This window comes from Ctenocephalides felis, unplaced genomic scaffold (genome assembly GCF_003426905.1).
Source record: "Ctenocephalides felis isolate EL2017-DRISC unplaced genomic scaffold, ASM342690v1 CF-g0.4_SCAFFOLD_01886, whole genome shotgun sequence".
NCBI lineage: Eukaryota > Metazoa > Arthropoda > Insecta > Siphonaptera > Pulicidae > Ctenocephalides > Ctenocephalides felis.
The window spans coordinates 182,759,158-182,785,699 of NW_020538040.1; the positions used below are offsets into that span (position 1 = coordinate 182,759,158).

Below are 26,542 nucleotides of genomic sequence, written 5' to 3' on the forward strand. Positions count from 1 at the left end.
TAGTTTCCTTTTCATTTTAGAATCGTGCTTTTTAACACATCTTTTATTTGATATTTTGTCTACCCACTTCATCTTCTCCATTTGCCTCCAAAAAATCACATCAAAAACAAAATATATATACATATATGAAAATAATTGTGATGACATCAACTTTAACAACCGTTAAAAAAATCGCTAAGACGGTATTAAAAAACAAAATAGATAAAATACTGTAAAAATCAAATTGTATAAAATACTATCTGTAAAAGCAAAATATTGTTTGATATCGAAATGAGCACATTCAAAACTTCATAGAATTATTTGGCTTAATTTTTTTTTTCTAATATAAAGTGGTAAACAATTAAAAAGCAGTCAAATTGTTTAAAGACGTCAATTGTGTTAAAAGAAACTACAAATATTATAATTGCAAAAAATAAATTTCGAGAAGTTTGAAATGTGTGTAAATAATTGCACGTCCAAATTAATTTTTTTGTGCATTTCGACTTCCTATTTGTCACACTGACGTCAAAATAAGAAACTCCAAATTAATCCTCATACGTCACAATCATAAAAAATTAAATAATCATTTATTATACCATGTAATTATTTTATTGCTATCTCCAACTTCGCACGCCAGCGAATTTCTTCATCCAGAATTTGTGTTATTTTTTTTTAAGGAGATCATTAAATTAATATCAGCCAGTCAAATGCATTCTCCGGGAGGTCAGTAGCATCAAAATGGAAATATATTCAATAACGAACAATTATTTAGAAGAAAGAACCAATTCATGCTTGATTTGTGATTTATATTTATGCATTGTGCAAATCTTACAATCGAAACTGTTAAAACGCTTTCTCGTGCAGAAAATGAGACTCAGGTCGAATCGAAAGAAGCCGGAGATGAATCTTATAGATAGAGTGATATTTGTTTTGCAAAATGTATTATTGAATTCATTTATGCAATTAATGCACTTAATTGCATTTCGATTAGTGCGGATTATGATTTCTTCAAGGTCTTACTGGTCAAGATTTGACCAGCTAATTTTGTAATCGACCAGAAAATTGAAACGATTTCTATTTGTTGCAGGATATACAACTTGATGTCTTCCTTGTTCCTACTAGTCAATCTGTGAGATCGTCGAAAACTTTGAACATCAAATCAAGATGACGAATGTAACTAATACCACATCCACCAGTTACTGGGATTATTTATTTGAAGAACTAGCAGGTAAATTGAATTATTTGTAACAAAAATCAAAATCAAACAATGATCACTGACAACATAATTTCATTTTCGATGTTGCTTCAAATTTTCTACACCAGGATTCGTTCACAAAAAGACACAATAATTCAAAAAAAAAAATAATTAGTTCTTTTCACCATTTCGGAAGAAAAGTTAACGTTTCCTAAATTCTAATTTTTATTCTTCCCAGATCCCAGGACGAACTCATGGCCCTTAATTGGAAGTCCTGTACCAGGATTGACGATATTGGGAGTTTACTTGTTTTTTGTTCTAAATTGGGGCCCAAAATATATGGCGCATAGAAAACCATACGAAATGCAAGGACTTCTTATTGTATATAATTTGTTACAAGTGCTTCTTAGTATCTTTCTATTCTATGAGGTATGTGGAATAAAACTAAAATGAAACTTGGATGGAAATTGTTCATTATATAGATCGTTTGTGGTGATTACAGGGATTGGATGCAGCTTGGTTAACAAAATATAGCTGGAAATGCGAGCCAGTAGATTATTCAAATTCGGAAGAAGCAATGAGGGTAAGTAAACAAAAATTCCATTTCAACAAACAATCATTTTCATTTTCAACGAACCAACGATTCAGCAATAGTTGTGTTCATTATCTTTCACTTTATCCAGCTAGGCGCATTATCTAGTGTAAGAGATCACAGTACAATTATCTTCCACTTGTTTTTTATTGCAGATAGCAAGAGGCGTGTACATTTACTTCTTGGCTAAGATTTCTGAACTTCTAGACACTGTATTTTTTGTTCTCCGGAAAAAAGATCGTCAAATCACATTCCTGCACATGTACCATCATACCGTGATGCCAATGGTGTCCTGGGGTGTTACCAAATACTTTGCTGGTGGACACGGAACCTTCATTGGTGTTATCAACTCATTTGTCCATATCATCATGTACACCTACTACATGTTGGCAGCGATGGGACCTAAATACCAGAAGTACATCTGGTGGAAGAAGTATATAACCCATTTGCAAATGGTAAGTAGAAGGAGATAATTAAATAAATACATATATATAGTATTGGCATAGTTCTGTTTCTCTTATTTAACTTTTATTTTTTCCTCAGGTTCAGTTCTGCATGGCCTTCTTGCACTCTGCTCAACTTCTGTTCTACGACTGTGGTTTCCCTCGTTGGTCCGTCTTCTTCACCTTGCCAAATGCCATCTTCTTCTACATTTTGTTCAACGACTTCTACCAGAAATCCTACAAGAGCTCACCAGCCAAATCCAAAGGCGACAGCAAAGCAACCAAAACCAAAAGGTCATAATATCATTAAAGATATTATGAAATATTTTTGAGTTCAAATGACACTGGTTAATTGATTTAACCATATTTTTATATAAATAGTTATATATGTAGTTGTATAAAATTGTTTTTATTTGATGTATATTTTTTTAATATTATGTTTACAGAGTTACCAATAGATATATATTATATATACAGAAAGAATAATTTAATCTTTAACATAAATTTAGGTGAATATCGTGCTAATACATAGTATAGATTACTCATTCAGAATTCTGTATTTATTTGTATTGTTTTGTATAAATAAATGTTTTTGATAAGTTAACTGGTAATTTTAAATATGCCCTAAGGCAGGTAAGTATTATAAATAAGATTTACCATTACCATTTTAAGTGAAAATTGACTGCTTGGTATCATGTCGTCAAGAGCGGAGGATCGAACTAACGACCCTGCTTGTATAACAATATACTTTTACATGTTTCATATAACGTGGACTTCAATTTATGTATGATTTTGAAATGTGTTCATAAAAATATACATAAACTTTCCTACAATACGGAAATCGCGCTATAAGAAGCTCGAAAATAGGAGAAATTACATTATTTGTACTGCATTATATGAAGATGAATAAATAGAAAAAATGACATTATAAATTTTAAATTGTTTTTATTGGAATAAAAAATCCATCTGAAATCTAAACTAAAAAAACTGTTCACAAAACAAATTTCAAACAGAATCTTTTTTAGAAAGACTAACGTTCTATGAAAGAACTCTGGCAATACTAAAACCAAAGTTGCATATTGTTATGATATTAACTGGCATGTTTACAATATATTTATACAGTAAAAGATAAAATAATCGATGATAAAGCATATATTAAAACCTTTTACAACACTATCTAGTTAGTAAATTCTTTCATAGAAAAGAACTCATGGGCTGTTGAACGAAAACCGCACTGTAGAAGTATCGCGTTATAGAAGGGTTGACTGCATTCCGTTTGAGCAAGCTGTTATAAATTATTTATATTTTATAAATAACTGATTTTTATCGAAATCCGCCTGAAAGCATATCTCAATATTCTGCTGTTCTATTATTTTGATTATGAAAGAATGTTTCAGGCGTATAATTACAGCATTTTTGGGAAAAACATGACCATGATGGCAACACGCTCGACTCGCATGGAAGAGGTATTGATGTCACATCCAGGCATTTTGTATGAAGAAATTGAATGAAATACAAGCACAATATTACAAAAAATATGTAGAACTTCGAATACTGTAGGATAAAAATAAAATAAAAATAATGTATGTTTGTAAGAGGTCGGATGAGGGCAGCAGGTAGATACAAACTTTTTTTTTATTTTATTTATTTTATTATGTTTATTTTGTTATACTTTTAACAACAATGTGTCATACTAGAACATTCAGTAATCGTTTTCACATTATTATATGGCTTTTCAGAATGGGTGGGAACCCAGTTATGACTAATTAACTGTATTTGAATTATTTGTCGTTATTTATATGCAGCTATACCCACGAAATGCGATTTTCACCTGAGATCTATAACCTCAAGTGAAAATTTGACATCAATGCTGCCTGATGTAAGATTTTGACCGTAGATGGTACCGAACCAGCAAACCCGGGACTAGTTTGTGGTAGCCTACGCCTGAACTGATTACGCCACCGCAGGACCGATATAGGTAAATAATTATATATATATATATATATATATATATAATACACTATTCAAAACTAAAATTCCAATAATTAAATTATTTTAACACGTTAATCGTCACGAGAATATAAAATAAAAATCGCATGGGCCATGGTAACTTTATTAGATAATTTATTCAAAAATGTATCAATGTAAGAGGGCCTCCATTAATCACGTGAGCGAGTTTTTTAAGGATTTTTGGACACCCCCTCCCCCTTAGTGATACATGGTAATATTCAAAATTACACCCCCCCCCCTTTTTTCACAAACATCACGTGCATTTTGAGATACGTGTAAAAACTAACATTTTTGATTTTTTTTGAAAATGTTTCAACCTTTTTAAAAAAAATAGTTAGAAAATAAATACACGTGATATCTTGCTATACCCCTCCCTCCCCCACGTGATATTTTGTCATTTTTGCCAAACCTTCCCTCTCCCTAAAAACCTCACGTGATTAATGGACGCCCTTAACTTAATGTATTAAAAAATATGTTGCCAAAATTCCTGGAAAAAAACTATTTTTTTGTCACACATATATGACTGACATGGCCCCATATCAAAACTTTTTTTGCTGAAATGACTCATATAGAACTTCTTAGCGTCAGACACATATGAAAGACATGGTGATTAACGTGTTAAAAGAAATTGAAATATGACTATAATGTGCTGCTAATTATATATTTTGTCCTTTTTGCATTTTGAAGTAAAAAAACTTTACTATATCAACAACAGCCCCTGCCAAAATTTTAAAATTATGTGGTCACCATTTTGCTAAATGTCCATTCATATCGATTAAATAGATTTTTGCCACTTACCTTAGGCAGTAATAATGCCATTTACACCTAGGTTTTTACGACGTAGTATCATTATATATGTATATATATATATATATATATATATATATATATATATATATACATGATATTGTATAGTAATTATTTTTAACTAATTTTGGACACCCGGTTTATCATCTATGATAGTATATTAATGCATACCTTTAGTTACGCGCCTAAGCCTTCCTCTGAAACCTTGTTTTTTTTCACAAAATCACTGGACATTTTTCAAAATCCAGGAAACAACCACATCATTTATTTTATTATCATTATTTAACTACAATTCCAATAAATGAGACACTAAATAAATATACATGTGCACACAGAATAAAAAATAATCCATCACTACCAATATTAAATTTCTTTCCTTCTGTCAAAAGGTAAATTACATAAATGACCACCAGAAGGAGGGAGGAACGTAAAATATTTTGTATATTAAATAACAAAGTTTCTCAACATTTTTAAAGATGAATCAAACAATACAAAAATGTTGTTTATTATAAAATGTACTTAAGTCGTATAACAAATAAAAAAATATTGTTATTCATACTGCTGATACAAATTTGCTTTTAAAAATATTAAAAAATTGTTATAATTCATAAAAATGTAATATATTTAAATTATACAATTTTGGGTTTGTTTTCATATTTTTATTTTGAAAGTGTATATTTTTTTATTTTAAGTACACTACATATAAATAAATACTTTTGCTTCTAAATTTAATGCAAAAACGTTGAAGGTAAATATGGTACATATGGCAAAAATCGAATTCATATACAAATCAATTATTAATTATAAATATATGTCTTTTATCAAAAAATAAAAACAGTTTAAATTTTGTAAGACTTTTTATTGAAAACATTAGCAAACTAAATTTAAACTTAACCGAAATTTTATCACATAAATTATAAAATAAATAATCCACCTATTCTTAGAAAATAAAATAAAATCTAAAAAAACTTAATGTTAAATAAATAAATTAGTTGCACAAATAGTGCGTTGGTCTTCAAAATGGTAAAATATTCTGATATGATATTTAGTTATATTTTTGGTGAACAAAATATTAACTAGTATAAAATGAACAAAGTTAAACACTTTGTTGTTATTTTATTTTGGTGCCACTTTGATTTAGATAAATCTATGGACTTTTTAAAAAATTATGTTTATATCCTATAACTAAACAATAAATTAAATAAATTCGAATTTCATGGAAGACAGTATTATAAAAATATTATGTTTGTTGTTAGTTTTATTAGAGTTATTTAATTTACCATTAATAAATTTCTTGATTAAAATTATTTGGTGAGTTAAAGTTTGTGTATAAAATTTGAAGATTAACAGTAGGGAAGAGTCCAATGTATTCTCGTTGTTTCAACAAAAGTATATTCTGAAAATTAAATTTTTTATCCAAAATTTGTTTTAAATCTTTGCATTTTAAGAATCTCTGGTTTGTATGGCACACCTTAAAAATATATTATATATGAATGGCTGCACTGAATCGACTAGGATGATTCAAAACATTCGATTCGTATTTTTAATGCGCAGAAAACATTTGGTGAAGGCGTGCCTATAAGGCAGGCACATATAGGGGCCAATTCACAGATAAAATAGACCATAACAGTCTTTTCTCCATATAAATTGGTAGTAAAACCTGTCAAATTGCTACGTATTTGCTGTGTGATTAGGCGTTGTCATAACAACTCTATGTTACGGTCTATTTTATGGGAGAATTGGCCCCGAATTTACATCAAACTCTTCCCGTTTAAATGGTAATTTAAATAACGTTCAGTATAAAAATGTCTAATTTACATAAATATCCTCTGTGATAACTTATTTGTGATCGATTCTATTAATATTTGGCAATAACAAATCAATTATCTCGATTTTGGTCCTTAAATCATTCGCACTTGACTGCTTTGGTGCCGTTCGAGTGGGCTAATTTCTTTGCCGAGGCATCCTCATTTTTCTTGTAGGTCTTTCTGTAGAAGTCGCTGAACAGATACAAGAAAATGATCACGTTACCCACAAAGAAGAAGGTCAGGGAACGAGGCAGGTTGCAGTCCATGGCGACGATGAAGACCAAGTATGCCAACATCATGCAGAATTGGGTCTGAGGAAAAAAGATACAGGTTAAAGGTAAACGATCACCTAAGACTTGTGAAAAATAGGGTTAATAATAGATATTTTTGGTCTCGTTGCATTTGGCCGCAATATAATATTATTCACTTCCCGAAGATTATAGTAAGTTGTCATACTATCATAGTACGATGGTACAATATCATAGTACAATCGTGAATTTCGAAGTACGATTGTACAATATCGTAGTAGTATTGTATATTATCGGAATACGATCATACAATATCGTAGTAGGTTCGTACAATATCGTAGTACGATCATATAATATTGTAGTAGTATAGCGTACTATCGTAGTAAGATTGAGCACTATCGTACATACTCTGGATTATTTACTTCTTCATTTTGTTCCAATTACTCACGAGGGCATCAGGAGGCCTACTTTGTAAACCATCATAAACTGTCACATAAATCGTTCAATAAAACAATAGGCATTCAATTTCCTTCCATCGCCGCGTTGTAAGTAAAAGCTCATTTAAGACAAAGCAGTAAAATCTAAACACTTTCTTAATAAATCTCGATACGGTTATAACTATTAACTTTCTATTCGAACGACTTAATGAAGTGACTTATAAAAGTAGTTCTTACCAATTGGATCCATGTCATGTATTTTTTCCACCAGAGGTACTTTTGGTATTCAGGACCCATTGCTGCCACCATGTAGTAGAAATACATCACTATATGGACGAAGGAGTTCAAGAAACCGATCACGATTCCTTGCTCACCTAGGAAAAAAATGTTATAACTAAATAAAAAGGTTCTATTATTTTACTTCTCATATTGTAGACAAATCATTTTATGTATATGAATAATATCTCTAATTACTATTATTTTATTATTACCTGGAACGTATTTGAGATACCCCCATGAGAAAAGTGCTGTAATTGTGTGATGATAAACATGAAGAAATGTGACTTGATTTTGCTTTTTTCTCAAAACAAAAAATACAGTATCCAGCAATTCGACAAGTTTTGAGAAAAAGTACCACCACGCGCTTTTTGCTAACTGTAAGAATAAAGGATATATGAAAAATATAATTATAAATATATTTGGTTTAATAATTTTATAAATTACCGCATCGAAGAAGGGTCCTTTCCTGGAGGCAGGATGGCAACCATGTTTCAGCAGATGCCGAAAATCAACTTCGAAAATCTAAAATATAAATGAATAAATAAATAAGTATAAATCACATAGTCCTAATTATAAAGAAATGGTTTCGACGATAGTCTCCCTAAACTTATGAACGAATTAGATGAAATGGATTTCATATTTAGGAAATGGGTACTGCTGTTTTTGAGAAAACTTCAACAAAAAGTCAATTATTTCAATAAATCCAAAAAACAGAATTTAATTTGTAATTTATTTATTTTTTTATCATTACTACTTGATATCAGGCTGTTTCAAATCATGTATATTTTATAATTATGAAATGAAAGGTATGAGATACCACACGTCCAAATTATCCTAAAGTCAATAATAGACCTTCGAATACTCTTTTTTATTAAAAAACCATTAATTGAGATTATAAATCAAATTTATATAAATATGATAATTTTATATTTTTTTAGTAGATCTGAGATAATGTTGTGTGAAGATTTTTGGATCAGAGTTATGAACTTTAGGAAAAACAAGAGTTACTTCTAGAATTTGTAAGATTTGGAGATGTGGTGCCTAGCAAAAAAAAAATGATCCATGTGGTCACAGTTGAAAACCAAAAATAATCAATATTTTAGCAATTTGTGCAAGTGCAATGACTTGAAACGGCAAGAAAGCATAAAATTAGCAAACCAGATTTTCTGGCAAAAACATAAACTTCTCCTTGGAAAAATTAAAAATACTTATCAATCTTTACATTTATAGTTGTATCATTACCACACATTTGCATAAATATTGACCCAACGCCAGAAAATTATATCACATCATAAAATCCTCTATAAATTATCGTAAAAACAATTATTCATATTGCAATTGATATAAAACTAACAGGCAAATTTATATCACTTCAAGGTTTTCTGATTACATCACAAATGCAAATCAGCATAACTATCAACCGCAAAACTATTCTCATATATTTATTACTATTACTATTACTATTATTATCATAACTTACATGAGAGCAAAGCCATATCGAAAATAAAACTTGATATCCATTGTAGGCAATTAAAAGTGGTTTCATCTGGAATGGTTTTCTCGTCGACATCCATTGTGGCCCAAGTTTTAGGACAAAATATAAGTATAAACTTAAAATAGTTACTACTGGAACTGGTGATTGCATAAAAAGCCATTTGTCGACATCAGGATCTGAAATTGGAAGAAAACAACTGGTAATGATCAAAAATCGATTAAGTAGTTGCCAAAGGAAACTTATGTAAAGGATTATTGAAGGTTTGAGTTAATTTGTTTAATCATATAAAAGTACATTAAATTTAAAAAAAATTAAACCACATAATTTTCTAATTGGAAGTTTTGTGTTAATTTGTTTAAATATAAAATTTGCAAACTATTTAGTAATAACTCTTAAGCATACAAATTATCAAAAAATAATTAAAATCTTAAGACATTTTACAATCCATCCTTGTCTTTAAAATTAAATATACTTAAGGCATTTTTTCAGTCATAATAAAAAATAAATAAATAAAATCGATTCATTTTACCCAGGGTCAATTTCCGATTCTATGAATTCAAATTTGAAAATTCTCCGATTTAATTCCACAACTTGCATAAGATGAATATCCATTAAAAAAATTTAACAATGCGCATTTTCGCAAATAAATTTAAATTATTCAAATCAAATGCAATTCAACGATTTTCTGCAAATTTAGTAATAAACGTCAATGACTTTTTAAAAATCATTGAACTGCATTCTAAATAAAAATAAAATTTTAAATCCAAGTAGTTGTTGTATAAATATATACTTTAGTAGAAATAATACATAATTTATCATTATAACAGTACCTGGTTATTGTTTCACTTGAATGATTATTTTATTAGTGATTTATGTACTCTTTTAGTGTTATGTTAAATTAAAGTAGTAATAAGTATCAGAAATTGCTCTCAAAATAATATTTTATACCTCTACATATTTGATAATAATAATTGTGGCCAATTCACAAGACCACAAATTTAAAAAATAGAAATTACCTGTGCCAATATTTATTTCTTTATAGTTGCTGTGTAATTCTTGTAGAAATGATGACATCTCGACCTAAAAAAAAATTTCAGTCATTATAATAAATGTATAAATTTATAAAGTTATAAACAAATATAAATAATTTTATAATATATAATTATTTGTTTATGGATATTTCTAGGAAAAAATTTCATATATAAAATTTCTAATATAAAACATATTAAAATAGATCAAATAACCACTGGGTTGTCTTCTAGAAATTAGATAGTATAAATAATACTATAATAATAATAATATTTTTCTCACTATTTTTTATCACCTGGTCCTTTGTACCCCATAGGTGGAGTAAAAACAGACAGCCAAGGGGCAAAAAAATCCACCATTTTCATTTTTAACTTACCGTAGGGTAGTTATAGTAATAGGCCGAAAATCGAAAATGAAAATTTTTGCATATCTTCACGTTTCAGAGGTTTCTGAACATTTTGGCATACCCCAGAAAAAATGGATGTGTGTGTATGTATATATTGATACAATTTTTCGTCCACGTTTTCGGACGCACGGATCAACCGATTTAAATGGTTCAAAAGACACTCGATGCCTATTGATAGGGAGATGTGATGATTAGTTTTTGGCAAAGGCAGGTCCAGCCGTTACGGAGATACGGAGCAAAGAGTAAAGATAATAGAAATCAAAATTTTGGGAGAACGGAGTATCCTATTTGAATGATCCAAAAAAATAAATTTATAATGATTGCGAGAAGTGGTGATTGGTTTTTGGTAAAGGTAGCTCCAGTAATTTCCAAGATACAGAGCTCAATGTACAAAAAATTGCAGTTTTTGAGAGAACTAAGCATCCGATTTAAATGATTGAAAAAGCTTTCTGCGTGTGTTGGCAAAACAATAGCTTTTGGAAGAAAAAAAATGGATTTCATTTTTTTTTAATTTCTTGTTTAGAAATTTGCCTTAACGATGTCATCCAAATTTTTTCAAAAAAAAAACGATATTTTCTAGGTACTAAAAATATACATGATTTGGTGAGGGAGGGGTTTTTTTTTTAAATATCACCAAGTATTACCAAGGGTGAGGAAGGGGTCTAAAAATCCTTAAAAAGCAATCACGTGATTAATGGACGCCTCCTAATGGTGGTGGGCCAAAACTTTAAGTACAAATGGATACCACTGGATACCAAATCGCAAATATGAACCATCGTCTACACGAAACCAGATAAAAACCAACAGATAATTGTAACTATAACAATCAGCCCGATTGGAAAAAAAGTCCCTAATATGACAACATAAACAAATTCCATTGAATTTGAATTCGGTGTCACGTCACCATGCAATTCGGTCGTGCGCTAAAATTGCTTCAGCATCGGCATCGTCGTCGTCGTCGCGAAATTAGTTAATGATTGATGCTCGAATAATACTTGCATTGCTTTTCTCTATAATGAACATGACCCACATCATGGGATAGTGAAATAAATAGTCGAAGGAGAGAAATGGCATCCGAGAGACGAAGTTCGTAGGAGAAATGTATTGCTTTGCCATTTAGGAATGTACGACAAATACTTGGTAGTAGTAGGTACATTATTGCATGTTTAGTGCCGAATCGTCGGACACGTCGATTCAGATTGTTTATTGCCCTTACCATTTGCCAAGAGCGTTATATCATTACCAGTTCCGCGACTTTTATTCCATTCTCGCGTACTTTGTTATATATAACTATATGTATGATAAATCAACAAATATTTATGTATTTGCATATAGCAACATATATAGGGTGGTCATTAATATGGATGTTTTCGAATTTCCTTGCTCCCAGAGAGTCAAATGCTTCAAAATTGATGAAAAAATTTCTTTGGAAGTTTTAGCTCTTAATATTCACTTTAAGATAGTCCGCACTTCAATTAAAGTTTCTTGGTTATGTAAAATTATAACTGGCGTATTGATCGCAAGATCTACAGCCATGTAAAATAAATAAGAAAAAAAGTTTCTTGGTTCTTCTAAGTAAATACTTATTTTATAAAGTATATCAAATTTTTGTCGTAAATTTGTTATCTATGATCAACATAAGCAAATATAAAGGTATTCTCAACAATTTGTTAATATTAAGAACTGAAATTTACAGATTTTTTTTTAACATTATGGCAAGGTACTTGTTTAAAAAAAAGAAAAAAAAGAAAATAGTTTCCCGAAACGGTTTGACCGATTTTCATGAAATTTTACAATCATGTTCAGTCAGTATAACTGGGAATCAAATAACATTTTTTTATACCCCTAAGTGGTGAAGGTTGGCCATCCTTACACTTTTTTTTTGGACCATTTGTTTATAATTTGTAATTGAAAGACACTTACAGCCCTAAATTTTCACCCTCCTACCAAAATATATAAAAACATTGAATCGCTAAATGTGGCATGCTTTGCAGTGGGTAAACTGTCCATATACTCCATGTTAGCTTTTCCTTTCAGTTATATACCACATACAATCACAATCACTTTGTTATTTTTTAACTAATTACTTTGGTTATAGATAAACAAAGTTTGCCGGGTTAGCTAGTATATATATATATATATATATATATATATATATATATATATATATATATATATATATATTGAATGGTAGAGTCTTGGATTTGTGTATATTTTGTAGCGTTTCGAACAAGAATCCAAAAATAATACAAAATAAAAAACAAGAAAAGTTTTTAAAAAAACAATTTCTTTATTTAATTATTTGTTTATTGTCGACGTTTCGGAACTAGGTACGTTCCATCTTCAGGACATCTGTCAAGAAACATGATCTTGATGAGATTTTAGCAAACAATATGTTTAGGAAAAGAAAATAGATTTTTCTTAAATAATGAATTAATTGCAAAAAAATATAATAATGTACAGAAATATGATAATATGTTCAAAATGAAAATGATAAAAATGATAAAAATAAATGAGTGGATTATCAGAACAGGATATTAAACATAATAGAAATTTTTTTTGAAAGTTATGGAAATTTTTTAAGAAAAGGTTAATGACAAAGTTGAATTAATTACCTGTATGTTTGAATATTTGTTAGCACTTTTTCATTAAACAAGCTTTTTTAACAAAAATGAATTTGTGAGTTAATTTTCCGCCGAATAATTAGATTTTGTAAATCAAAATTACTAAAAGATTTGTCTTTTTTAAAAATTATTATTTGAAAACACAAATAATATTGTTCTCTGGATGTTGTTCGATTGGCTTTCGAAAATTAACTAATTGAAACTGGTGTGTCCTTTGTAACACGTGTAAACACTTGAACGAGAGATGTGAGATTGTATGTGTGTGTTTTTATATGTCAGGGTGTGAATACTTAAATTGTTGATCTTAAAAGGAAGTCGATATTAATTGTTTGTCAAAAAGTGTAAAAAATTTAAATATGAATCATGTAATAGGTTGTGATCTGATCTAATGTTGACACTGTTAGAAACATTTATGAGAATGAGACAACTCCATTATTTATTTTAGTTTTTACAATTTTCAAAAATTTTCATAACTTGATGTTTTTTCAATTTTTCATTTCATACTTATTTTTTCGTTGCATTTTTGTGTTGTTCTTTGTGTTATATTTTTTTAAAATTTATTTGTATGCACTGAAGATGGGTCAAATCTGGACCCGAAACGTATGTTCTCTTAATTAAAACATTTTGCATTAAAACTGTTTTTTTAATTATTGGATGGATGCCCAAGAAACAATTTTTATCATATATATATATATATATATATATATATATATATATAACTTACTTACTTACTATAAATAATTAAGGCAAAAAAATATGCACTAACAACTACCTTCACCTAAACTGTTCACAACTACCTTCAACTTGTACCTCACAACTTGTTGCACATTTTATATGTATTTTATATATACATTCATATTTCTATTATTTATATAATCTAAACTTAAATAACTCGTGTGCAACGTTCTATTTCTATATCGAATATCCTGGGGCTAAAAATCGTTTACAAAACGCATTCGAAAAACCCACGGCGTTATGAATATTGTCAAAATACCGACATATCATTTAAATGTCGTTAAAAAATAATGAAATCCGCTTATTTTATTAATTGTTTTGCTCAGGGGTCATTGCACATTGTACAACTTTTTAAACTAATAGTCAATGTTTAAAAAATCGAAATTGAATAATTTGACATGATAATAAAATACTATATTTTTAAATTTTGATATGTTAATATTATATATGAAGACATTCAGTAAAATTTTCATAGTTTAACAGAAGGCAGCCCAGAAATCCAGTGGTTTTCAACCTTTTTAGCACCGCGCCCGCCCGCTTTAATAAAAAAAATTGTTACGCCTCCCTCAATTTTTTTTAACAATTTAGTAAATACTCGATTGATATTATCAAACTGCAAATTAAAATACAATATTATGCAAAAATATACATAAAAACTAATACTAACTAACTTTTTTCAATTTATAATAAATTTTCAACACACTTAATTAGTATGTTTTTGGAATTTTTACCGTTTTTGCAGAAAAGTTCCCTGAAGGCAATCTTCACGCGTTATCATATTTAAAATCTTTAATCTGACTTCTACTTGATATCAAGCAGGCCGAGGTAGATATCGAACCAGAATTAGTAGTTGCTAGACCACATTTTACCATGACCAGCTCAAACAAACTTTTAGGTACTGTATTAAAAATGAAAGGTTATAACGGTATTATAAAAAAATACATTTAACACATTGTGGTTTTCATATCGTGTCATACGTTCATAAAAAATTGCCTAAATTTCTCCAGACTATTACAGACGTATTTTATAGTGACAAAGAATTTTAAGAATCTTCAGAATCAGTTTAAGAATTGTAGAATATAATAATTAAACATGAATGTAGTTAGCCTGTTAATTAATAAGATAACAATTATGCAACTACTAACTTAATAGGTTTTAAAAAAATATAAACTAGGTAGCATATTTCTAGCTTAGGCGCACTTTTTGTGAGCCTATAATATTTAAGGTTGTTTCTTCAGTACAGGATCTCCATGTCTATGCAAGTTTTATTAAAATCTTCTGAAAAATTTCCAACATTTTTAACTTCATTAATATAAATAGTATATACTAAGATCTCAGGATATTATTCAAAATTAAAAAAAAAAAACATATTTGATCACTTTTTGTAAGCCTATAATATTCAAGAATGTATATTTAGTACATAATCTCTATCTCTACGTAATTTTCTTTACAATATTTACCATCCTTTACCATCTTTACCAAAAATTGATCAGCACGATTTCTAAGTGATATATTTTGAAAAGTTTTTGAATTTCCAAAATTGATCAAAGACTTTTGGATGAAATAAAGATGAAAAATTTTGCACCTGCTAATTGTAGGTAAGAATTCACAAAATTAGCAAATTGGATTTTCTGGCCAAAACAAAAACTTCTCCTTCAGGACCAGGTTAGGCTAACAAGGATGACTTAAAAAAACGGAGTCTGGATAATAATTATTACAAGTATTAGGTCTCTCGTCATTATTCAATCATCGATAAATAAACAGTTTTATTATTCGATTGGATGCGCCTAAGTCGTCAATCTATCTTCGTCTTAAGCTAAAAAGTTCCGATGGCGTTTTGCTCATCATTCTGTACGATTAGAAGATTTCTTCGACATAGAAATCTCGAAATCTCAAAATACCTTATATCCTGGTCAATTAATTTAACAAACTGTTAAATTTATATACATATCTACATGGAGTCATTACGATTGTAAAGAAGAGAGAAGAGTTGCATCAAGAGAAATTCAATATTGAAATTAAATAGATACATGTGAGACCTTGACTGTTCAAATAGATATTTTGTGATTATGGTGTTTTATTAATATTATTAACTCTCTGAATAATAACTTATAAATTTCCATATATAAAAGAAAGTATGCATTTATATTTGTGTAGTATGCACTAATACAATTTTTGTGATGCACATCCTCATACGATGAGCAATAGGGCATTTTATTTAATATTAGGATATCAGATTGTAAATGTTTTATTTTATTTTTTTTATTTACTTAAGATTAATTATGTAGTTTTAATTAATTCATGTTTTCCACTGATGATGAATGTTAACCTACTTAAAATAAAATATTAAAACCTATATTAAAATAGAATTCAGCTCTTGTCAAATATCGAAATGTTTTATATGTTTAGTCATAAAAAATAATTCTAGAGATTTTTATTATAAAAAATAAATAACTGATTAGAAATATAAAAATATGTGGTATATAAGTGAAAATAAATTTTATAAAAATGCAAAGCATGTCACATATAAATGTTGATAGGGCATTGCAAGTGCCAACCTTATCTGAAACTTATCTTCATTTAAATTGAATTGGCAAATTTGGAAATTCAAGGTTTTGATATATTCATTAATCTATTGATTTTTTAATTACGAAGCGAAATCCAAACATTAATTTTTGAATGCCTAGTAAATCTTAATAAAGTGTCTTTAAATTACACATAAACATAAAAAATTGGTCGTATAATTTGAAAAAAAACGCCAAATTAAAAATAAGTTTCTAACTTAAATTTAAGCTTTTTTATAAGTTTAAGAAAATCTGAATCAAAATTCAGTGACAAACATTCACTGATTGAAAGCGAGAAAAGAATATTCGATTACTAAAATGACTATTATAAAATTAGAGTTTGTAGGAAAAAGGTAAAAATTTAGTGCTATATGTTCAATTAAAAAATTTGAAAAAAATCTGAAATGTGTCCGATTCTCAGCCATAATAAACATGATTATATAATATAATATAATATAATTTCATAAAAGCCGTTTTGGAAGAGTATTGCCACTAACATCCTGACACAAGAATTATATATATATATATATATATATATATAGAACTATATATATATATATATATATGTTGAAAATGTTTAAATTTGATGTTGAAATGTATGATTGATTTCTTGGAGGGCGTAAAAAAAGAGAGTGAAGTAAAAAATCTTTACTTCACTCTCTTTTTTTCACTTGATGTTACGCCCTCCAAGAAATCAATCATATATATATATATATATATATATATATTATTTATAAGAAAGCATAAAGGACCCAAGCATAATATCCTTATTTGCAACAGATTAATAATATGTGTGTACGTATATTAGGGTGATTCTTAATATGGATTTTTTTAATTTCTTTGCTCCCAGGGGCTCAAATTCTTCCAAATTAATAAATAAAAAATCTCTGAAAGTTTTAGCTCTTAATATTAACTTTAAGACAGTCCGCACTCCAACCAAAGTTTCTTGGTTCTTCTTCCTAAGTAAATAATCATTTTATAAATTATATTAAATTTTTGTTGTAAATTTTTTATATATGATCAAAATAAGCAAATAAAATGTTATTCTCAAAATTTTGATTCACTTATTATAAAATTCTAAAAAACAAATGAAATTTTTCCATAAGAAACTTTGGTTGGAGTGCGCACTATCTTAAAGTTAATATTAAGAGCTAAAAACTTTCAGAGAATTGTTTCTTATTAATTTGGAAGCAGTTGAGTCCCTGGTAGCAAAGAAATTCAAAAATATCCACATTAAGGACCACCCTCTTGTATGGAATGAAATAAAAATTTATACAAACTATATAAATCTTCGAAATTGATGTACTGACCTCTTAAATATTAACAACATATATCTCCTATTAAAAATAAATAACTAATTAAATAAAATGTCTTAAGGCGCCCATTCAATAATAAAAAAAAATTTAAAACTGAAAACGTTTCGAGTCTGGGCTTAACACATCTTCAGTGAATACAAATAATTCAAACTAAAACACATGAACTGAGAAGCACAACATTATTAAAAAAATATATAATATAGTTATATAATTTAAAAAATAAAATAAAGCAATATAGGAAGACTTGCAAAATTATAATTTGGAGAACATGATCAATTTCAATCAAGTCCATTAATTTCAAGCTTCAAGCATTGATCAAGCATGTTCTTCTCACATTTTTTGTGAGAACGTCCTGAAGATGGGGACATCCCCGAAACGATGATTTTTTTTTTGTAAAATGAGGTTTTTAGTTCAGATTACATATTCGATCATGTATAGACCTTCGTGTCGTATTTTGTGCTTAGATCATCATTACATTTCTAATACTGTTATTAACCTAGACGAATCTTTCGACGTCCGCCGTCAATTTGGTTTCGATTAATTTATCGCACCTCATCTTTCACTCGGACTGTTATGTCCTCATTGAAGGCGATGTCTGCACGATGAATTGGTAAAAATCATAAATGATAGGAACTTTTTCACTTTGTCTTACTGAAACACTTTTGAAAAATGCTTAAGACGTGACTTGACATATTGGAAAACATTAAAAATTACAGTTCACACTCACTAGAAGAACTAGACTCACATAGATGTCTATAGTTGAGTGTATAATAAAAGACTCAAAAATTTTGAAGTATGATCTAAGTTAATTTTGGGTTCAAATTTAGGGAACAAAATTAAATCCCATAAGGGATATAATTTATATTTTTAATTCAATTCAATTATATTCTATTGTATCCCATAAGGGATATAATAGAATATAATTGTTTCACAAAAAAACATTAATCCAAAAATAAACCTCATCCTCTTGTCTAATAAAGTAGGTAATGTGAAGTTTGGTAAATTATTTTTTTTTCGAAATTAATTTTTATGAAAATATTCATTCAAAGGTTATGTGAAACTTTTGTTAAAAAATTAAAAGTGTCTTTTATGTCTAATATATGTTTCATTAGTATATTTAGGTTAGATAAAGTTTTACTTTTTTTAAATGCATGTTCATGTTCTCTGGCTCGTTTTTTTAATTTTTGTTTCATTTGACCTATGATCGAAGCCAATTTTTGAAATTTATTTTCTATATCAGGTTTTTTGCTTTTGGTTATCAATTTAACATTCTAGCACTACAAAACTGACCTTCCTTCACAATATATTTTATCATTGATGCGTTTTGTTTATGAATAATTAAGTAAATAAATAAAATTCCTAGACAGATTGCATTCATATGGACGAAAATAAAAGATATATATGCACAATCCACTAATTTAAGCTGTTTTCTTCAAATTTATAATTTTAAATTCTGTCTGGATATTTACGCCGTCTTCAAGTAATATATACAAACTACAGAAAAAATATTAATTTTTTTTTTTGGTTTTTTATCAACTTGTAGTAATCTTTTTTTGCCAATGTATGTAACCATATTTTTGCTAATCACGTTGTCATTTATAAAGAATAATCTTGGAAGTTTTATTGTCAAATTTTTATTACGAAACAAGAAATTTAGCTATTAAAGGACCTATCTTCAAACTTGTAACTAATTTTTGCACGATTGATTTGTCAGAAGTACAACTTTTTAATTTACGACATCAAATATTAGAAATTGTCGTTTATTGTATTGTATTGTACTTCATTGCAAATTTTAATTATTTTATTTATTAATTTTATTATTAACATTATTTGCTTTTTATTTTTTATTAAATTATCATAATACGGATATCAGTTTAAAAGAAATAATGTCCTTTATTTTGTACTATATATTACAATACTCATGATATATTTTATTTATATTCAATGTAACCAGATGTTATTATATATCAGTTGAAATAGATATTGAAATTAAAAAAAAAATAGAAAATCAAGTGTTCAATTTTTAAACGCCCAATATTTTCAAATTTGTTAACTTCGACATCAATCAATATTTTTATGTCTATAAACAATATTTGATACAACTTCTCTGTCAACAGATTCCTATTATCTTAATTTTCCTCAAGATTATCATCTTAATTTTCATCAAGATTATCTTAACGATTCTTTAATAACCCTCCAAAACTTTTAACATCCCTTAGAGTAAGTTACAGTAATCGCAAAACAATCGAAAATATTTTTTTTGCATATTTCTACGTTTCAGAGGTTTCTGAACATTTTGACATACTTTAAAAAAAGTTTATGTATGTGTGGTGTGTGTGTATGTGTCTATGTAGTATGTTTGTTTGTATGTTTGGATACAATTTTTCGTCCACGATTTCGAGATCAGAGATGAACTGATTTGATTGATTCAAAAAACATTTGATTCGTATTGATAGGGAGAGGTGCTGATTTTGGCAAAGGCAGGTCCAGCGGTTAGATATATACTAGTAGAAACCGAGTTTTTGAAAGAACAGAGTATCCGATTTGAATGATCCAAAAAACATTCAATTTGTAATGATGGGGAAAAATAGTGATTAGTTTTTGGCAATAATAGGTCCAGCCGTTTTGGAGATACCGAGCTAATTGTGCAAAAAATGGCAATTTTTGAGAAAATGATTCAAAAAACTTTCTGCTTAAGTTGACAAAACAATTGCTTTTGAAAAAAAAATTTTTTTACTTCAATGTTTTTTTATTATTTTTTTGTATATCGAAAATAATTCAAATTTTAATTTTAATTCTGGCTAAACTCCTAAAGCTCATTTATATACATTTAATAAATAACTTTAACTCTATAATTCAAATTATATAATTCTTATAAATATTAGACAATATTATTCCTCGAACAATTTGTTACGTTACGGGAAGTTCAAGCAGTTGGCCTTAAGGCACGATGTCTTACACAACTAGTTAGGATATTAAGTATTAGGATAATAACTATTAAGATAATAACTATTACTTTATTAACAAAAATTTAAAAAAAAACATTAATTTGATCATAATTCATTCTTAACCCTGTCGTGGAGTAGTAATAAAAGAATATGAGCTAACAATCCCTAATCAAGTAAGTAAAAGTAAAAATTTCATCATGAAGAGAAAGGAAAATTAGGTTGCCTTCTAGTAATATCAGGTTGTAAGAAATTACATTACAACATCTGAAATTTTTTTAAAAATAATACAAGTCTTTCATTTATTTGTTGCCCTCGTTTCAATTACCAAGTCACTTATTTATCTCCTAATTTGTTGGTGTCATGTTGATAGTTCATTTTAAATATGTACGCACTATGAATTAAATCAATCGAAATTAACATTGAAACAAATATGACGATGAATAAAATTATAATTGTTTGTATTATTCCTTTGGCTATTATTGTAATAGAATTCTTTCAGAATTCATTATTCAATCGTGCGTAATTATCGGTCTCATTTTTTATCGATGAATATTAAGTTAGAAGAAGCGTGAACTATATCAAAACAACCGTGACAATAAATTTTGGGAATAGAATCGTTAACCTATCAAGAAAAGACATGTGGAAAATACTATGAGGATGAAATATTTTTATTTACATATTTGAAGACTTCACGAGAAGACATAGTTGACCACTTGATGGTTAACCAATTTTCTTTGCGTGGCCATCATGTTTAGATATATATGTTATAGTTATGTTGCAGCAATGCCCCCCGGGAGGCTGATTTTTACTTAATCTCAAGCTAAAATCTGATATCACTACTGCTTGATCTAGAAATGGTAGTGGTCGAGGTAGGAATCAAACCCAGAACTTGTGGTTACCAATCCACGATCTTGCAACTACCAGCTCTTAGTTTAAAATATGTTGTGAAAAGTAAATTTTTATTTAACCCGAATATAAAACGATTGTTGCAAGAGCATTAAAAGTATTAAAATTTATGTCATGCTTGTTTAGAATTTGTTCACGCTCCTTTAAACTTGTATTAAACATGAGGCGATAAAATTGGCTATGAGATTTGCGCATTATTCAATAGTGAATTGAATAAATTGTATTGCCATTGAAACATACAATTAATTTTCTTAAGAAGTTTTGATATTTTATTGAAAAATTAAAAAATCACCTTATTGCAAAAGTCAATAATTAAATTATTGCAATTACTGAAACAAGAGACATAACATCTCCAAATAAAAGACAGGATTATAAAATTGATAATATTCCTTTACACAATTATTTATTCAAAAAATCAAAATTGAAAATTTTTGCTTATCTTCACGTTTTGAAGGTTGTTGAACATTTTAGAAAAAATGAATGTGTGTGTGTATGTATGTGCGTGTGTGTGTATGTATGTGCGTGTGTGTGTGTGTGTATGTATGTATGGATACAATTTTGCGTCCACGATTTCGTGCGCACGGATCCACAAATTTGAATGGTTCAAAAAACATTCGATTTCTATTGATAAGGAAATGTGTTGATTAGTTTTTGGCAAAGGCAAGTCCAGCCGTTTTAGAGATACGGAGCAAGGAGTGCAGAAAATAGAAATCGTGTTTTTGAGAGAACGGAGCATCCGATTTGATTGATCCAAAAATATTAAATTTGCAATGATCTGGAAAAGTGGTGATTAGATTTTGGTAAAGGCAGGTCTAACCGTTTCGAAGGTACGAAACTAAATATGCAAAAATGGCAGTTTTTAAGAGAACTAAGCATCCGATTTGAATGATTCAAAAAAATTTATGCTTGTGTTGACAAAACGATTGCTTTTGGGGATAGATTTTTTTTTAATTTCCGAAAAAAAAATTTTTACTAAATTTTATTCTTTGAATATTTCATTTAAGTACAAGAAGTTCCAGCAATTTGCCTTAAGGCACAATGCCATAGACCACTTAATTATTCTTCATCAATGTTATGTATTTAGCTATAAATAAGAATTTAAATTTTTCTTCATATGACTGCATAATTTAAATTAATTTATCAAAATTAAAAAAGAATACCATTGGGTAACTTTTTAAAACTTTAATTGAATTATTTGTATTTATCCCCAAAATTCCTAATTATTTTTCGAAAATAAATTGTATTTTTTGATACAAAATTGAAATTTTGATATTTTATTGAAAATAATTTGTATTCATCCTCAAAACTCCTAATTATTTTTAAGAAAATAAATTGTATATTAACGAAAGTTTTTCAGAAGAATAAAAAAATAGACTGAGTAATCTAATAACCTAGCAAAAAATTGTCAGATCAATTTCATAATAAAAGAATTAAAAAATCCTACTAATCACAGATTGTTGAATTATTTTATTACTAACTTGACACTTAATATTTTCTTAATATTTATCTATTTAGTTGTGTAAATTAAAACTTTAAAACATTTATATTTATAATTATATGTGAAGCGTGATCTACAAGAAAAAAATAAAATCCGTTAAAAAATCCTTTCTATTTTTTGTTTTTGTACTCCCATCAGTGTAAAAGATTGCATTACTGGACGAAGATTCTCAGATTTATTTTTGTACTTGATTGATTAAAAAAATGATTTAATGTTTTATTTAAAAAAATCAAATAAAAAAAACGAAATTTTACCAATTTTACATAAGCCATCACCTTTATTTTTGAAAGTATGTACTTAAATCACCGTTTACCGAGCAATGATTCGAACTTTTTGGATGTATCGAATTTTTTTCGATATCATGAAAATTATTTGGGTCAATTCACAGTACTAATTTATTAACAAGTCATTCAAAATAATACTCAGGTTAATAGAGTTTGAATTAATGTAGAATAATAGGAAAGTACCAGCGGAAAATATTTTTTTGGGAGACCTCTGGAATTGATTAGTGCATCGGACAATGATAATAATAAATAATGCATTAGAATTATATATTTTTTATATATAATTTAAAATATGCAATTCCAGGTTAAAACAATCGATGATATAAATGTATATGTCTTTAAAATACATATACGCCATAAACAAATAATTGGTAAAATTAAATATATATATATATATATATATATATATATATATATATTGAGGTGGTCCTTAATATGGACATTTTCGAATTTTCTTGCTCCCAAGGGCTCAAATGGTTCCAAATTGCTAAAAAACAATTCTCTGAAAGTTTTAGCTCTTAATATTAACTTTTAGATAGCAATTCAATCAAACTTCGTATGGAAATAGCATGGAAAAAATTTTGAAAATTAAAAAAAATAATAACAAAAAAATAATTTTTTAAATATTTCATATGAAAAATGCATACTGTTTCATGAAGAACATATTAAAACAAGAATGAAATATTTTTTACATACAAAAAAAAACAATTATTATTATAAATAATAAAATGAATTTAAGTTTTCCTAGGTGCTAAATAATGATATATTTATTGCTTTTTTGCAAGCAAAATATAACAAAAATTGAATGAATAATTTTATATATTATATTTTATATAGGTTTAGATAAAAGTGAACACAAAACTATTAATAACAATAACTTATACTTATTGGCTCATTTATTTAAAATATTTTATAAATATGTCTAATCATTCATCAGAAAAAGAAGCCAAGCAATTAACTCAAAAAAAATATTTCAAACCAAATTGAATTTGTTTAGGTAATGAAAGCACGTGAGATCAAGTGATCTCAAGTAGATATTAAAATAGATATTATAATTATTTAACAAAAATCGCAGAAAATGCCATTTTTAATTAACGAGCAACAATAATAATGAACTAACACTACGTCAATGTTAATAATTAATGATTAAAAAAATATCAATTAATTGAATAAGAAAATTTTCAACTGATATATTCCAAACGAATGTTGAATTTTCAAATTCTGTTCACAAACTAAAAACGATTTTAAATTTTAAAATCGGTTCAGAATATATGGCGATTTTTTTGATTAGCTAGAATTACGAAAAGTTCAATTTTAACAATAGACACTCAAAAAATGTTAATCATTAAAAATACACCAGGTGCAATCAACTTGCAAACAATTTAACAATTATTTAGTAAAAAATTATGCTAACTAAAATATTCTTTCTAAACCTAAAAAATGAACCAAAAAAATGAAAGAAAAGAAAATGAAGTGAACTGAAAAAAATATGCTGATTAAAATTTTGAAATAATAAAAATACTCTTATTTGAAAATAAAAATATCTTTTTCTATGACTGCTAAATTATTCTCAAATGATCTCTCCCAAACCTATTAAATTATCCTAAGTGAAGCAGAAAATTATGCTAACTAAAATTTTAACTATCTGGTCCGAAGAGCAAGTCAAAAAAATGTGCAAAATTATGAACAAAAAATGTTATTTCATCCAAATAAATTAGCTGCAGAATTGTAAGACATCACCCACTTTTTTAGACTCAAAAGAACAAAATTTATAGAATTAACTTAATAGATTTAAGGGAGTATTTTAGTGTAGAGGCATTAATTTTAAGTCAAAAGGCAATTTTTTTTACTATTATTTTTCCCAAAGAAGTTTATGTTTTCATCAAAAAATCCGAATTGCTAATTTTATGTTTTTCTCGACGTTTCAAACCATTCTGAATCGAATGAGACCAAATTTGGAAAAAGTATGTGTGTGTGCGTGTATGTAAACAGATTTTTTCATAATTTATTTATCAACGTCACAAAAAAAAGTTAATAAATTTAAAAATTATCGGTGGGGGGTATCAAAATAGTATTAAATTAGAATGATGTCGCTATGGTATATATTAGGATTAAGATTTGCAAAAAGGTGTCTGTTTGAACAAACAAGACCATTTCTTACCACTTTTTTAAAAATAGTAAAAATTTAAATTTAAGACTGAAGATAGTATAGAGAGGTCTATAAAAAAAATTCTCTGAAAATTTCAAGTAAATTGAGAAATTGTGAACATCGTATTGAAAAAGACAATTTTAATAAAAGCGCGTTTAAAGTTTCGCAACAGAAGAGGATTTTTATGATCAAACAACTGTATATCCAAAAATAATTTAAATTTTAAAAAATCCTCTCGTACACATTTTCTTAAATAGTTGAAATTTAAAAATATGGAAAAAAACAAAACAACTATTTTGGGAATTTCTACACTAGAACACCCCTTAAAAAATTTATTGTACTTTATCACCTCAATTATCATTGTTTTTATAAGACAGCTTGGAATTTACGTTAAATAGATAAAAAAATAACTAAACTAAATTTAATTCTTAATTATTTTTTTTAAAAAAAATCTCTCCCATACCTGTTAATTTATCCTCGTAGGTTGACTTGCAAACAGCGTTAAAAAAACAACTATCTATAAATTAATAATTTCAGTATCACTAGAATTTTTTTTTCTAAATAATTATTACTAAATTACAAAAGCACAGTGGTGGTACGCGAATAAATAATTTGGTCGATGTGGAGTGATCGACGTCCCAGGTGACACTGACTGCCGGAGGATCCGTCGTCCGGTAGTCAACTAAGAACTAAGCCAACCCAACCGGCGACGGGAGACGACGGGAGACGGCGGGAGACGAAGCGACCATCGAGGGCAGAACAACACGCGGACGAAAGCTTTCGGTAAACT

At 27.9% G+C, this 26,542-nt stretch overlaps 2 protein-coding genes across 2 annotated transcripts; one reads left to right on the top strand and one right to left on the bottom strand.

Annotated features, from left to right (window-relative positions):
- The first annotated feature begins 1,069 nt into the window (after positions 1 to 1,069).
- On the top strand, positions 1,070 to 2,510 carry LOC113376348 (elongation of very long chain fatty acids protein AAEL008004-like). Its single transcript, XM_026616253.1, has 5 exons — positions 1,070 to 1,207; positions 1,413 to 1,603; positions 1,677 to 1,757; positions 1,922 to 2,221; positions 2,310 to 2,510. Exons 1-5 carry the CDS (start codon positions 1,144 to 1,146, stop codon positions 2,508 to 2,510), a joined length of 837 nt encoding a protein of 278 aa, XP_026472038.1. The 5' UTR covers positions 1,070 to 1,143.
- Positions 2,511 to 6,340: 3,830 nt separating this feature from the next.
- LOC113374594 (elongation of very long chain fatty acids protein AAEL008004-like) lies at positions 6,341 to 26,340 on the bottom strand. The gene is made up of 7 exons (XM_026614574.1): positions 26,216 to 26,340; positions 10,310 to 10,373; positions 9,279 to 9,469; positions 8,243 to 8,320; positions 8,011 to 8,173; positions 7,757 to 7,893; positions 6,341 to 7,145 (listed from the first exon to the last, which is right to left on the bottom strand). Exons 2-7 carry the CDS (start codon positions 10,365 to 10,367, stop codon positions 6,933 to 6,935), a joined length of 840 nt encoding a protein of 279 aa, XP_026470359.1. The 5' UTR covers positions 10,368 to 10,373; positions 26,216 to 26,340; the 3' UTR covers positions 6,341 to 6,932.
- Positions 26,341 to 26,542: the final 202 nt, after the last annotated feature.

Excerpts from the sequence above, each read along its gene's own strand:
- LOC113376348 (XM_026616253.1), top strand. The coding sequence starts at position 1,144 with ATGACGAATGTAACTAATACCACATCCACCAGTTACTGGGATTATTTA. Across the intron at positions 1,208-1,412 it reads TTTATTTGAAGAACTAGCAG|ATCCCAGGACGAACTCATGG; the intron begins GTAAATTGAATT and ends TATTCTTCCCAG. Across the intron at positions 1,758-1,921 it reads ATTCGGAAGAAGCAATGAGG|ATAGCAAGAGGCGTGTACAT; the intron begins GTAAGTAAACAA and ends TTTTTATTGCAG.
- LOC113374594 (XM_026614574.1), bottom strand. The coding sequence starts at position 10,367 with ATGTCATCATTTCTACAAGAATTACACAGCAACTATAAAGAAATAAAT. Across the intron at positions 8,321-9,278 it reads CGATATGGCTTTGCTCTCAT|ATTTTCGAAGTTGATTTTCG; the intron begins GTAAGTTATGAT and ends TTTATATTTTAG. Across the intron at positions 7,894-8,010 it reads GTATCTCAAATACGTTCCAG|GTGAGCAAGGAATCGTGATC; the intron begins GTAATAATAAAA and ends TTTTTTTCCTAG.